This window comes from Barbatula barbatula (assembly GCF_947034865.1).
Source record: "Barbatula barbatula genome assembly, chromosome: 1".
NCBI classification, from domain to species: domain Eukaryota; kingdom Metazoa; phylum Chordata; class Actinopteri; order Cypriniformes; family Nemacheilidae; genus Barbatula; species Barbatula barbatula.
In genome coordinates this window covers 28,082,389-28,098,518 of record NC_136766.1, presented here as the reverse complement: position 1 = coordinate 28,098,518, position 16,130 = coordinate 28,082,389, and the positions used below count along the sequence as shown (strand labels likewise).

The window sequence follows — 16,130 nt, the reverse complement described above, 5'->3', positions numbered from 1 at the left end:
AAAAGCATTCAGTACTCTGATTGTCTGTCTTGTCATCTAGATGATATGTCGGCAGAAAGCAGCACAGAGTTTCCTGACAGGCTGTCGCTAATGGAGGTTCGCCTTCAAGCACAGGAAGATGAAATAACACTACTGAAGTCTTCATTGGCTGATGCCTTACGCAAGCTACGCATTCATGATCAACAGATACCCATGCTAAAACAGCAGCTGATTGCTGGTAAGATTTTTGTCTGCAAGTGTTAATGGTTTTAGTCTGCAAGTGATTCATCATATCTATTGTGACTAAGGGTATTGCAAACAATTTGTTACCAATTGTATTGCTTGGCATTTACCATCTTTAAGTATTGGTGTAACCTTACTTAAGTTTTATATGATTTTTATGTATACCTTGTGATTCTTGCACAAGACAAAAGGTTTTGTAAATTTTTGTATGTGTACATGTGTTTGTGCAACATCAGTGAACCCTGCTGCAGCTCGAGTGTTGAATCAGTCCTGTTACGTGGACGGATTGTCTAAATGCAGACTGTCTACAAGCTCTCCTGATGAAACTCATCACTCACCGAGCAGGTACACTTTTAACTTGAACAATTAGCTTCTAATGTAATTTCCTGTCCAAAATTATAGTATGCGTAGTTATGATACAAACAATATTAAAGGCAGTCACATGGATGGTTAAAAAATGTATAGAACTTTAGTAATCTCTTGTTGAAGCCTCAGAAGTATTTGATGCTTTTGAAAAGAAAACATTGCAGCATCTGGCAGTGCGGTTGCAAGGTTAAATCTCACATGAGATTACATATCATCATTGTGTTTCAAGGAAATCTTAAAAGAAAAATGAAAACTCTGTGATCATTTGTTAACCCCTTCCAAGGAAGAAACAAAGTCATGTGGGTTTGGAAAAAAATATTATTTGGGTGCACTGTTAAATACTAATTGTCTATAACAATCAATTTAAATAAAATATAATCAATTTTAACAGTTTTGTTTGTGTATCTGTAGCCATATCTCATTCACAGCTGAAAATGGGGAGGGTGGGGCTAAAACCATTTCCAACATCAAACCGAGCACTATTGACAGGTGTACACAGACTGAGCCTTGGATTCCAAATCATAAGACTGCCTCACCGGCCCTAACACAGGGCATCAAAAATCTCTCCCTTGAGGAAGCCTTACCTGCAGCCATCCCCTTTACAGAGGACACATTGACCAAGCTCTACAGAGAGGAATATGACATCAATGAAGCAGACAGTAAGAAGGAACACACATGGAGCTCTGTGGTAGAAGATGCAATCCAGCCCACCACAGTCAGAACCCTCCAGCAACAACAGAGCAAAGGCAGCGAGGAAAGCCAGGGTTTATGCCCTCAAAACCCAACTTCCTCCTTGCCTGCACCTCTAAAAGAGACAACAATCGACCATGGCGGAGCTCCCCTCTCTCCCATCCAAGAGGGCGAGAAACAACTGTGTGTTTACCCACACACTCAAGGCTTGGCTGGCTGCTTAAATTCACTACCTCTTGTCTTGAGTCTAATCCTTACACTAATGCTTGCAGTGCTGCAAAAACCTAAGTTACAACTTGTTGAGCTGGATCCTGGGACTTAGATTAGATTTTATTTATAGGGCAACATAAGTGGATTATCAAGTAATTCAGATCATGCTTTATAGATCTGGCCAGAATCAGACAGAGTGTCATCTTATCACAGATGAGATTTCTTTAATATCTCAGTCTCTTGGACAACGTTTAGTGGAAAAAGAGATATCAAATAGAAGGACTTTTATATATTTTTGATAAAAATGTCAGTAATATTGTTGACACATTGTTAGATTTTAATGCCCAAGCGATCTTTACGACGATACATTGACATACTTTGCCTTTTATGCTTGTCACTTTGTCAGTGTCTGGATGCAGTTCATTATATTCCTAGTCGTTGGATTGCGATTTGTCTGGGCAAATTTGAGCGTTTAAAAGCAAAGGGGTGGGCAGTGACTGAACCAGTTTGCAGTTGTTGACTAAGGTCAGTATGCATGTCTATGAGACAGTGAAAACAAGTGCATTATTCTGTCATAAATAAAGGCACCAAAAAACTGTCCTCAGGACCTATTGACTCTTTAGGTCCTTTAGGTTAATGCAAAACAAATGCTAAATCTGATAAGCTGTCGCTGTAACAGGAATCTCGTGGAAAACTTGTTGGTAACTTGGTTTTGCAAAAACTCTTAACTTGCACTGAAACGTTGAAATCATACTAACCAATTTAAAAGTCTTTCTTAAAATATCTTAAGAGATTGTTTATCCAAAAATTTAAATTCTGTCATTTATTCACCCTAATGCTATTTTAGCCCCTTAACATTCCACTTTACCACCAGTGGTAAAAATCCAATTCAAAAGATATCCTAGGAATACTAAGAAACTGGAAAATACATAAAGGCACATAACATGACAGGATTTTTTATTCCTGGTGAACTGTCCCTCAAGCTCAAAGCAAATCTGCTTTCATTCAATCACTGGTATACCTGCATGCATACTTTTGGTGTTATTTATGTGGGTCTGGAACTTCAGTATCTTTTAACTGCATGTTATTCATATTACTTTTTTTTTAAATGTTTGTGGATTTGTCCAATTCAAGCTAATTTATATAGCATTTTTACAGTGTTACATTGTTTCAAAGCATCTTTACATTAAAAATGTATATACAAAAAGAGAAACATTTAAAAATGTATAGAAGTCATACGAAGAATACATGGTATCAGTCCATAACTGTGTTATTCCTGGAGGAACACATTTTGCGTTACTTAAGACTCAACTTGAACTTGTAGTGTCCCTTTAATTATTTAAAGGGGCAATTAAAAGACAACAATTTAAACATGAGCTTTGGTTATATAAGAGGTAGTTGTATTCAAGGGAACATCCATTAAGTGTCAGAACTGAAAACGCCCTTGTTAATGAAATGACAACTGTTATTGACACCAGGCCCAGTGAACACCAGGTCCTGGAATGCACCTACTGTATCTATGACATAGATAGGTTGAACACCGCCTCCACTGAAGAATATAAATGACTACTTCTCTAGCCCCGCTCACTGGTTCGTGAATGACAGTACTAAAGTAACAAGTGGTGCTGAACCAGATAGAGCGAGCAAGCAAGAAACATTCCGTTAAAAAGATCGCTAAAAATGTGTAGTGCCTGGTTGTGGAAGAACAACTGCATAACTGCATTTGAATTCCGACATTAGGAATGCGTGTTAAAAAAATATTTTTAAAGACATTCGGCCTCTGGATTTGCAGGGCGACTAAAATTAAAAAGCAGTGCTGTGCAGTCAATTTTGGATCTGACAGGAATGGCAGAGCAATGTTATGTGAGTAAAACATACTATATTGTATTATGCATCACTATTGCTTTGTTAGAGATAGCTGGATGTGTCGTGATAATGTGTAACCTAACGGAAACTGCTATCCAATCATAGCAGTGGGCGTTGACTTCCAAGTCTCCAAGTCAGCTCGAGCATTTGTCTCTATAAAAGGGACAAACATCGGTAAAACTGAGGATTACTCAGGGTTACTCAGTACTATGTACATTAGCCTAAGTAGTGGCGGACATGCCCGTCACTCCCTTAATTATTTTGCCGTCACTGATTCAGAATCAGGTTGGAGCAAACACAGGCTGACACACAATATTAATCTACCAGTCACCATTACTACAAAGTAATGTAGTAAAGGGTACAAAACCCATGTTCTCAACACACGTTGTTCTGTTGTCAATAAACACACAAGATGGTGCTGCCACCGACATTTACATTCTCTGTGCTCTCTGTGTGCTGCTGCTAGCCTGCTACATCTCCTGACCCCGCCCCCGGGGTCTTATGAGGAGCTGTTAGCTACCTCAATTGTGCCTTTAGTAGCCGTAACCATAGTGATCAAATGACGTCGTCTATGACTGAGCTGGGGATTTTTCTGGACTGAAAAAATGGACTGCATAACTGCCACATAAAGGCAATGAAGAGACAAAAACAATCACCTCGTTTTTTCAAAAAACAAAAAATATAAATTGACTTTTTTTCCAGATGTGGGAGATTAGTTTTGTTTTTTACTTGTATAGCTAGTATTTTGCACTTAGCAAACAGAGCAAAACGAGCAATTTATCATCAGTAAACAAGTATTTGGACTTGGAGTTACTGTAGGAATAGATTTGCAGACTCACTGAACTAATTATATAAACTGTAGTTTCACTCAACATTCTTCAATACTTTAAACATATATGATAATGCTGATTTACAGTCACGCAACTTTAAAACAGAGAATATTATTTGTTGACATTACTTTATTAGCATTTCTAACAAGAACCAGTTCTAGCGCACCTCCGTGTGTACATATAAGTTGACATCAAGAATGTTTTGACGAATTTAAAGGCTGCTATTGGACTACTGAAGGTAAAGGGTCATATTAATCGATGACGCATTACTTTACGGAGAGCTTACGAATTACTAGCTACGTTTTGCCTTAAGAGCAAATGGTACAACCGAATTATGTACTGAGTAGCTGAGTAGTCCCAATTAGCATACTATTTGTCCTCAACAGTATTCCAAAATAGAATTAATATGTCCCAAATCATAGTATTCTGAAATGAGTATTCTCAAAGTACCCGAAGGGTCTACTTTTTCCGAATCCATTTACACTTAACGGCTGATATTACCCAAAACTCACCAAAAAAGGGTGGAGTTTAGTGACGCTACACTGTATTCATAAAAGTAAATAAAATATTAAGTATTTTGATGTTGGTGACAGATAAAGGGATATTTCACCGGCAAATCTATATTGCCCCATGTTTTACTCACCCTCAAGGCATCCTCACTGAATATGGTTTTCTTCTTGGAGAAAAATTATGTCGAAGTTATAATACCACGTATCGTTTTACTTCCAAGCGGTAGTACGGGAGTGAATGGGCGTCGACTTTTTGAAACTCCAAAAAGTGCATCCATTGATCAAAGAACTGCTCGACATGGCTCTGTGGTCTTAAAAAAGGTCTTCTGAAGCAAATCATTGCGTTTGTTTAAGAAAAATATGCACATTGACAGTACTATTAACGTCTAGCTTCCGTTCCGTGGCTCCACGTGAACCTGATACTTGTTTTTCCTGCAAATGAAAGTGACAAAATCTCCTGCACATAGATTGTCACCGGAATTACGACACGCCTGCATCATTTGTCGGAACATCCCTGTCTCAGACATCATTGCGCTTCTTTTGGCAGCCCTGCCGCATCGGCTTCATTGTGTGCGGGACGTGGATCTCTTTTCCCGGCGGTGCAGAAAAACTTGGGTTCATGGACATTGCAAAATGCTTTTCAATGTGGCTTAGTCCATTAAAATCAAGTTCGGTATACACCTTAATGGAGATTATTATGCGGAGAAATGAGAAGAGAGCCTAGAACGTGAATGGAAAGTGCATCAATAAAGGATCACAGGACAAAGTATAAGCGCTTTGCATTCATGTTCTGGGTTTCAAATTTTCTTTGCATAATATGCTTTATTATATGGTGTATACAGAACATTAAGTTTTTTGGAATGTCACTGGAACATGTGTTTAGCCGCATTGTGGGAAAGGCTAAGCTCCGTGTCCTCTGTGAAGCCAGTAAGCCCGTCTTTATGAAGAAGCACACTGATGGCAGAGATGCGTAAACATTAATTAATGTCCCCTTTAAAGGAATTGTTCACTTTCAACATACATTTTCATGATGATTTACACACCCCTGTTGTCATCCAATATGTATAAGTATTATTTTCTCTAGTCGAAAAGATATTAAGGTTTTTGTTGAGAACATTGCAAGATTATTCCATATAGTGGACTTCAATGGATGGTTGAAGGTCAAAATTACAGTCAATAAGGGTCTTATCTTGCAAAACATTCGGTCATTTAAAAAAAATGATATGCTTTATAAACACAAATGCTCGCCTTGCTCTGTTCTGCGAAGCACGATTACGACTTTGCGTATTACAGAATTATGTTGAAACGGCACGCTTGACATTGCCGGAATATAGGATGAGCACTCGAAATTACCATTTTAAACAAAAAACTGACACAAAGACAAATGAAAATGTGTCATTGAACTTTCAACAACTAATGAACAACGCTTGATGTAGGCAAGGGTATATAAAAGTAGTTCCCCTTCAGTCGGACTCTCAGCGTTGTGTTGAGAGACAGACCGGGGGTTTGATCTTGAGAACCTATCATCTCCAAGAGATGGACACCAATGGGCGAATGGCACCCACACGCCAGTCCACGCCCCATACATACAGGAATAAAAGGGAGATTGCGGCGGTCATTCACTCATTCTCATCCCAGTCTTGACCTAGCGCAGACAATCTTGATTGCAAGCGGGTTTCGCTCATTGGTTGGCACCTGGGCAGAATCTTTCTTTTGCCTTTCCGTGCTTTTCCAGGAGAATTGCCCAATTAAAGGAATAGGATCGCTGTTACGAAACAGGGATCCAGACTTTTAAAAAAAGCTTTCCGAAACAAGTTGGAGTGTATCAAGCACAGAAATACAACAGCATACGCCCCAACTCGTTTTTAACAAGTTGACCATTTTAAGCATGAGAAGCCACATCAGTGTAAAGAAGTCAGAATGCATGACTTAGCATGTAACCTCCACTTTAAATAACAGGATTCCGCGTCAGCATCTTGTTATAGACAATTTCATCTTAACAACATATTCAAACGTACTAAATTAGACTAAATTAAATTGTTTAAATGCAACCAGACTACAGGATCCATTCAACAAATTGTTTATTTAATGCAATTATTGCACAGTAAAATAATAATACAAATGAATATTAAAATAAATACAATTAAATATAAATAGGTATTATTAGACACTAGCCAAACACAAACCGGGAGTTAACTGGGGACAGTCGTGCGTGCGTCCCATGAAACTGTGTGTATGGACTTTGCCATTTGATTATTGTCGCACTCACAAACAAGCACGACCACAACAAACGCAGCTTTAATGGACCTATTCTCATTATTCTTGAAGTTACATGTCAGCCAAGTAAAATTCTCTCTCACAATGCACATCCAAAACATTTACTTGTCCTGGGCAATGTCAAGGCCTGAATGGTAAATATAGCTTTTATTGGACATCTCTCAGACTGTTCAGAAGAACTGGAAATATGGCATGTCCTTCAGTTACCACAAGTCGTCTCGCACAGATTTCTTATTTGTTTGCGTTGTTTCATACTTTATATGTCTGTCTGCATGTTTTTTATTTTAGATAATTGAGGGTGATGGGTTTGATTATGGGGTGCATTTGCAAAACATGACGTTGCCCTTGGCTAAATATAAACAAGCTAAGCATGTCTTTAATTCTTATCTAGCGTGCACTGTAAATCTAGGTACATGCTGTGACTGACTGCTTTACGTGTCTGTATGTGTGTATTCCTGGGATCAGGGTGAGAAGAAACAGTGAGAAGCTAACTAAAGACCCACAAGATAAGACCAAACAGCGTCTTTCTAAGAAAGCTGCCTCATCTACAAACTTACTTACACGTTCTCCAAGTCTTGAGAGGTGAGTCTGAACTTTCTCAGTTTAAGCTACAGTATATACTGTTTCTTTATGATTTATTCAGGTAAAATACAAGTTAATGGCTAATGAAATAATTAATGATGTTTGGTTAAGTTAAACGGAAAATGCATTTACTTAAAAGTGCTTTCTGGGCTAGAATAATTGCATAAGGTATAAAATGTATATTATCAAGGTATAAAGTTACTTTATTTAGGTCAAGTCAACTTTATTTCATTGTTACAAAGCAGCTTTAAATGAAACAAATGCAAAAACAAAGCAAAAAATTAAAGTTATGAAATGCACGCACACAGGTTCATACACACCCACATGCATAAAACACATCTACAGACGGACAGACCACAATATACACACGTGTGCGCGCACACACACACACACAAACACAGCTTGGTTATCACAAAGATGAACATATTTAAGATCAATGAGTGAGAAACACAGGTCAAATATTATACGGACTATAAATTCCTATAGGTAATAATAAATAAATTAAGCAGAATGTTACTGAGACAAGCAGGGCAGTACAAGAGCAGTGAGGGAATGGTCTCGCATCTCTCACGGAGGAGCTCCGGAAGCATAAAAAGAGGAATAAGGGAAGAAGGAGGCCAGAACCAGAGAACGTTGAAAGTGCCAACATTTTATGCTTCTGGAGCTTCTCCGTGAGAGATGCGAGACCAGTGCAACACGCAACTGACACTCGTTAATACTCACGTCACTGGCCTCGCACCGTTCCATCATGGCTCTCATCTCACCCTGCTCGTCACAGTTACATTTTAAAGTTATCTGAATACTTAAAATTCTAAAGCTGATGTCAGCAGCCCCCCTAGTGAGACAAACTGTGCAAAACAGTATGCAAGCGGTGGCGAGAACTAAATAAACTCGGGAGAACCCAGGCCCAACCAGGGGAACCAGTTTACCTCTGGCAATAAAACTGCAGCATCTCTACAAGCTCAACAGTGCTTGCACAACTAGGATAAATAAAATAGAAAATGCATTCAATCAATCCTTTATTCGGTATGAATCATTTTCTATATATAAAAAGTGTAGGGCAGTTGTTGATTTTTTTCGCTTATTACTGGGTTGCATACAGAGCTTTAATATTTGTATTCGCTCTGTGTTTTGTGCAAATTGAAAAATACAGGAAACGTTTTTGATTAAATATTACAACTGCAAATTAATTTAAAGAAAACATGGTTTGCATGAATAAATCATTTAAAATAATCACTGTTATACTGTGTAAAACACTTTTCCTGTTTGACTGCATGGTGTCTTTAGCTTAGGAAATATATATAGTTGATGTAAGGATTAATTATTGATCGGAAATATGTTGTTTAATTGTGATTTTGCCAGTGATTTTAGAAATGAATGTTGCCATGGTATACTTTCCAGTTATCTGAAGCCTGCACTTTAAAAGAGATATTCAGCTGTTTGTTACTGCTCACACAACCCCCATCAACCCCCCACCTCCTGCTGCAGGAAGAAATTGCCCTTTTTGAACCTTAATGACTTAAGTGCTTTATTGACAAAGAAGATACATTATGAAAACATTTAGTTGTTTGTCATTTAAACGAGAGGTCATTACAGTGTTTTACTATGTAAAATATAATATTAAAATAATTGAATATGTTACTTAAATTCCGAATATAAAATGCATATTTTGGCAAAGATGTTCTATTCTGTTTCGTTTATGTTTGGAGTGTAGTTTCTTATCATATACATTCTTATCATATATCTTATACATAAGCATATTTTCAACAGAAATTTATAATTTGGCATTACTTCAGAAAATGTTACTGCTAAGTTTAATATGTTTAACTAAAGGAAATATAAACCACTTTGCATTTTTGTTATACTGAACATAGATTTATTTTGAGATAAAAATCACATATTTATCATTTATCACGCTATGGTGTATATGCAAACATGAACCAAACAATGTGACAATCCTAAAACAATAATCTTGAAAAAATACAAATATTAAAGGTAAGTACACATTAGAAGTATAATACGTTCCCCTGTTCAGGAGAAGTGTCCTTAACTTCCATATGTTTATTGCTGTAGGGTTTACAATAAGTTTCAGTGCTTAAGTGTCACCGGGTTGTCGTTTGTGTAACTTCTCCTAGCAACGTGATGTAAAGCTTAAATCTAATTGGACTTCTTGTGTCTTTCTATGGAGAATGTGAAAAAAATGGTGCAATTCTTGTGCTCAGTTTCCTCAATAAATTGCGGTTAAATGATGCAACAACTTAAAGCAGAGGGCGTTAAGTGATAATGAAGTATATTTATAATGAAGATTACATAGTTCACGTAAGTGCTGTGCATAAAGCCGAGAATCGATTTCAATCGATCACCCAAGGGATGATTTGGCTTTTGATTGGCTGAATGTAAGTTCACTCAAATCTAAATAACAAAGAGAACTGGGGCATCTATATAAGCGGTGTGTCAACAAAATGTGCAGGGAAGACAGAATCACCTGTTTCTAAAGTGGCACGGACCTTTATATTTTCATTCATCAATTCAATTTGATGTTCTGTTTTTTCCCATAGCCGGGCAAAAGACCTTATCTCCAGTGCAGGTAATAAGGCATCTCTCTTATTTCTGTTTCTATCTCTCTTAATTCTTTTACTCTGATAATCTTTATCTGGGTCATTATATCTGATCCGATATAAGCAGCCCAGCTGTTTCCTGGGAATTTAACCCACAATCTTTAGCTGCTATTGCAATTCTCTACCAGTTACAGGAACACATTCTCATCATCACACACTATATATAGTCCATACTCCTAATTCTTAAATCTTGAAGCAGGGCCACCGCAAATATAAATGAAATTCTGTCACTTGTTTGGAGTATGTCCCTTTTTCTCTCTACACTGGAGTGTTCATGAGAGGCTGTTTACACAAGGCCGTTTTCAACTAAAAACGCAATATCAGTTTTTATAATGGAAAAGAGAAAAGTTAAAACAACACAGTCAAGTCAGCTTTATTTATATAGCACTTTTTACAATTTTCATTGTTACAAAGCAGCTGTACTAGAAAACAATGACTAAAAGTAAAACATAAAAGGTTATGGAAGTCAAAACACAGGGCAAATATCAGACACACAATAAATTCCTATATGCAGTGTTAATTAAATAAGACTATCAAATTCTAGCAGCCCCCCCGGCCAGGCAAACAGTGCAAAACAGTGCAAAACAGTATGCAAATGGTGGCGAGGAACCCAAAACTCCATTGGAGGAGAAAAAACCTCAGAGGAAACCAGGCCTAACCAGGGGATTCCAGTTCCCCTCTGGCAAAAACTGCTGCCTCTGCACAAGCTCGACAGTGCTTGCACAACAAGGCAAAATAAAAAAAGTTAGATTTAAAATTAGCATTAATAATCTATTATCTAAACACACCCTTATAGTAAGTAGTAAGTGGTGCTTTGCATACCCCCCCCCCAAAAGGGCTGCTGCTTGATGTCGTGTTGGTAGTAAAAAATATTTTGGAGGTGGTAAAAAAGGTAGTAAAAGGTAGTAAATTAATCTCTATGATTCCTGGATATACCCTGTTCCAGCTTCCCATTGTATAAAAAAAGCCAATGTTATACAATAACTCTTACTTCTGAATAATACTTCTTCAGGGCTCAACGCTAAGGAAATTTTCTACTGGCCCGTTTGGGCAAGTGATTCAAATTTTTACTGGCCCTGCCACAAAAAAGTATTAAATAATATCTAGTTATATTTACCTATGTAATATTAATAGATAAGGCTATGATACAAATTATTAGCCTAGAAATCTAAATTTCTAACATTGTTGAAGACAACTGATCAGTAAGTAATGAATAAGATCAAGTAATCAAAGTATGTGCAATAGCACAGATGAATGTAATAAAACAAACATACAAATAATCAGTCACTCAGGCAACCTGTCATGATTCTCGAGTGGTGAGACACGGAGAGAGGACCCAGGTGCAAACAGCGGGTAAGGGGTTAACATATATTTAATAAATAATAAAACAAAGACCCACGTGGGGGTAACATAACAAAACATGGATACATAACATGACAGGACTAAGACAAACTACACTGAAACAAAACTTAAATTAACTCTTTGACATAACTACACATGACTAAACTAACATAACACAGGAACTCACCACACAAACCACATGGGACTGACATGATCCTGCCACAAGACTCGAAAACCAAGACAAGGAGAGGCAGGATCATGACAGAGCGCCCGCCTTAAAGAACTCCTCCAGGAGTTCTTCAAGATCACACTAAACATGACAAGACTGACAGACAGGAGGACAGAGACCATAAACACAGAACAGAACACACTAGGGGCAGGGCTGACATGACTAGAAAGGGATTGGACAATAAAATAAACATCAATGGGAAGGGGGGAGGCGGAATTGGTGGGAAAAACCTGGGAACATAACTGGGTGGGGACTTAGGAGGGACAGGACCCTGCTTCCTAGAGCTGGGCGGAGGGGTGGGGTAGGAAGGTCTGGGCATGGAAGGGATACCTCTCTTGGAGTGAGAGGAACTAGAAGGGGTAGGGCATGACAGGACGGCCGTAGTAGGGAACGGCTGGGGCCAGGCTGACTGGTTTGTAGGTTGGAGGGCCGGCTGGGCAGGACTTGACGCCGGCTGGAAGGCCGGCAGGGCAGGACTTGACACTGGACTGGGTGCAGGTGGGACCGACGGGACCACCGGACTTGACGGGACCACCGGACTTGACGGGACCACCGGACTTGACGGGACCACCGGACTTGACGGGACCACCGGACTTGACGGGACCACCGGACTTGACGGGACCACCAGACTTGACGGGACCACCGGACTTGACGCCTGGGCAGGGCTGGATACCGGCTGCTGGGCAGGACAGGATGGTGCCACTCTCCTCTGCTTCTTCCTCTTTGACCGGCTCACAGGACGTGTGGCCGGCTGCAGAGTAGCGGTGGGGGACCCCACTATCTCCGTGCTGGAAGAGTCGGACGGGGAGTCCCACGACTCCCGCCGTCCACGCCTACCACGGAGGCTAGCTGGTGGTGGAGCAGAGTGTGTGGTGACGCCCAAAACCCCAATCCTCAGGGAACGACTCTCTGGGATCGAAGGCAGGAGAGAGCGTGCAGCCGAGGGGCAGCTGGAGGCAAGACTGCTGACCAGTTGCTGAAAGGACCCCCGGATCAGCCTCTCCCGTTCCTCCAACGGTGGAGGCTTAACGAGGCCCGCCAGGAAGTACGCATTCATGAGCGTCTCTGGCAGAAAACCCCGTCTTGCCACAGACGCTTGAGCATACTCACTAAGGGATCTATCTCCCTGAGGCTGGAAAGGACCATCGCCCCGCTGAATTAAGTCAGCAGTCGACTGCCACCAATGCTGGTGGTCCTGGCTGGCAGAGGACTGCTCACGGTCCCTGGCTGCCTGCTGGGTTCTCTGTGGCTGGTTCATTCTGTCATGATTCTCGAGTGGTGAGACACGGAGAGAGGACCCAGGTGCAAACAGCGGGTAAGGGGTTAACATATATTTAATAAATAATAAAACAAAGACCCACGTGGGGGTAACATAACAAAACATGGATACATAACATGACAGGACTAAGACTAACTACACTGAAACAAAACTTAAATTAACTCTTTGACATAACTACACATGACTAAACTAACATAACACAGGAACTCACCACACAAACCACATGGGACTGACATGATCCTGCCACAAGACTCGAAAACCAAGACAAGGAGAGGCAGGATCATGACACAACCACTAGTAAGAACGCCCTTGCAGCTATAAAAACGCTTAAAATCTGAACGCAGCATAAGACATAATTGATTACTTTTTACTACTACGTTACTACCAAGGATACTTGGTAATATTGGCATTTTGGGCATAATTTCCCCCTTCAGTGAATAAAAAAACAGGTCCAGATAATAACAAAGATGACTTTGAGTTAAGCTGGTTGGACCACCGTTGGGCTGCCAGAATTCTGAATTGTGTCTAACAGCTGTAGAGGTAATGTTTGTGTGTTTTATCCTTTACCAGGATCTCAGGGGTCTAGAAGAGGAACTCTGAGTAAGTTGTCTTATTCAATGCAAATTTACTCTGAATTTATTACTGTATGAAATATTTGGTAATACTTAAACTATCTTTAAACTTGTTTAAAGCAATATTTCACCAAAGAATGAAAATTCTTCAACCTCAAGTCGTTCCACAACTTTGGAATCTTTGGAACACAAGTTGCACTCAAAGCACACGTTACAGACATCGTTAAAATAATCCATGTGACTACAGGTGTTCAACCATTTTGTAACGTGACAAAAAGTATTTTTGTACACAATAAAACAAAAATTATGACTTTAAACAACAATTTCCTCTCTTCCATGTCAGATGGGGTAAACTAATTATTACCAGCTTCTCTGTGATTTTAGTCCCATCCGAATGTGCCATGTCAGTATTTTTTTAAGATTACGGCGACTTTTACCTTCTGAAAAAAGGTCTGTAAAAATTACCTCAGGTAAAAATATTCCTGTGCGAATAGACCAGTCGCAAATAATTCGCAACTTTTTGTAGTTTTCTGAATTTTCTTTTCAAATATGGATGCGCTTGACAGAATTTTCATACTTTGGAAAACAAACCCTTTAAACATGTTTATTGTTAAGTAGAATGTTAGTTTAACATTTATCAATAATTATGAATAAAAACTTAAATTGGAGGACTATGTGTAAGTATGATGTTGATCACTTTTTTCTCATCATGTCTTTATCTCTGAACTGTCACACCCTTTAAACTTTCCCTGTAGGTCAGTCAATTAAGATGTTTATCCGTGGAAGACCCATTACCATGTACATTCCCTCCAACTTTCCAAACTATGAGGAGCTGAAAATGGATCTTCCCTCACAGAAATTGGAACTGGACTGGGTGTATCCTAAATAAAGATTTGAACACTTTTGGTTGTATAGTTAACTTTTGTGAATTGGCTAACATGAACAAACAATGACCATTACTTTGACCAAAAATATATATTGCTCATTGTAAGTTCATGTTAGCTTATGCATTTATCTTATCTTATGTTAACAACATTTATCTTATGTTAACAAATACAACCTAAAAGTGTACTTAGGAAGTCTTTTACCAAAGTTACTGTATAACGTAACCACTTAAATAAAATATAAATGTCGATTAAGTTATTATAATTTTGCTTACACTTCATTTTAAGTTTCTTGTGTTAGTGTAAATATATATTTAAGGACAGAGTAATAAATATTAACTACTTGTACTTACTGTACTATAGGGTAAGGATTAGCGTGTGGTTAAGGGTTAGTTACATGTATTTATTATAGTATTTATTATCAATTTTGCATAATTACATGTAACGTGTAACAAGCACCATAAAATAAGGTGTTACCATATCTTTTGTAAATATTACAAAAGAATGTCTTTGATTTCATAACCATAGTTACATTTTTGTAAAACATTTTATGAGAAGCATAAATGCGTTATATTTTTCATTTCCAAATCTGTGTGAGATCAAAATCCAAAGATGAGAAAACAAAGAAGCTATTTTCTCTTAAACCAAACATTTTCTAAACATTGTATTGCCAAACTACAATGCCAAACACAGTAATTTAGATTGCCGTGTTTTGTGATGAATATTTATCAGCAAATGTTCCTTGACCCTTTTATTTTAGCTATGGTTACAGGGGAAAGGACTGTCGAGCTAATTTTTACTTTTTACCCTCTGGGGAAGCTGTTTATTTTATTGCCTGTGTTGTGGTTTTGTACCATATCGGCAACCAAACACAACGACATTATCGTAAACACACAGACTGTGTACGATGGTGAGTTTCAATAAATATTTAGAGAAATAATTCACCCAGAAATTAATATTTCGAAATTTACTTGCCTACATGCCATCCCAGATCACGTATCTTCTCACTAATCATTTGATATTTTGTCACAAGACAGACAAGAAGTAAAAAAATTTTCTCTCATAACCATATGATTTGGTATTTTAAGGAACGATGCATGTTGTTTGTTTGTGTTAGTGGAAAAAGAGATGTCAAATACATCTGGGCTGGAATGATGTTGAATAATTATGAGTTTTAATTTGAGGGGGAACTATTCTTTGATTTGTTTTTCTTACTTTCATGTGCTCATAATTATTCTTACTTCTTTGGATGTAGTCTCGCCATCCACCCAGACAAGGTGCGTGTAGCATCTGGACAGACAGCAGGGGTGGACAAAGATGGCAAGGTGAGATACATGTATAAATAGATCTCATTCCACCGATGTAACAATAGAGTGATGTATTATATAACCTTCAGTATTAAATTGTGGACAACACAGTGATTGTGCTACAAACATTTACTGTAAATTTTCACAAACAAGTATTAATTGTATGTATTTTTTTACAATGTTTATGTGTAATTGTATATATCAGCCTCTACAACCATTTGTACACATTTGGGACTCCAAAACGCTAGTTACACTGCAGCAGATTGGCCTCGGGACTTTTGAGCGGGGTGTCGGATCTGTAGCATTTTCCAATGCAGTGAGTATTGCCTCCCAGTTTGTATTATTTAT

General features: G+C 38.5%; 1 protein-coding gene across 3 annotated transcripts in view; it reads left to right on the top strand.

Annotated features, from left to right (window-relative positions):
- The window catches only part of eml3 (EMAP like 3), a 55,722-nt gene that overhangs the window by 22,554 nt on the left and 17,038 nt on the right, over positions 1-16,130 (top strand). The window contains exons 2-11 of one of the 3 annotated variants that reach the window (XM_079455483.1): positions 41-217; positions 459-567; positions 1,000-1,461; positions 7,436-7,552; positions 10,111-10,139; positions 13,590-13,619; positions 14,347-14,467; positions 15,236-15,385; positions 15,731-15,800; positions 15,988-16,098. In XM_079455483.1, coding sequence (XP_079311609.1) covers positions 41-217; positions 459-567; positions 1,000-1,461; positions 7,436-7,552; positions 10,111-10,139; positions 13,590-13,619; positions 14,347-14,467; positions 15,236-15,385; positions 15,731-15,800; positions 15,988-16,098 — 1,376 coding nt within the window. Of the gene's footprint in view, positions 1-12; positions 218-458; positions 568-999; positions 1,462-7,435; positions 7,553-10,110; positions 10,140-13,589; positions 13,620-14,346; positions 14,468-15,235; positions 15,386-15,730; positions 15,801-15,987; positions 16,099-16,130 lie in introns of all 3 variants that reach the window. The other 2 variants (XM_079455482.1, XM_079455484.1) reach the window with 2 other exon arrangements.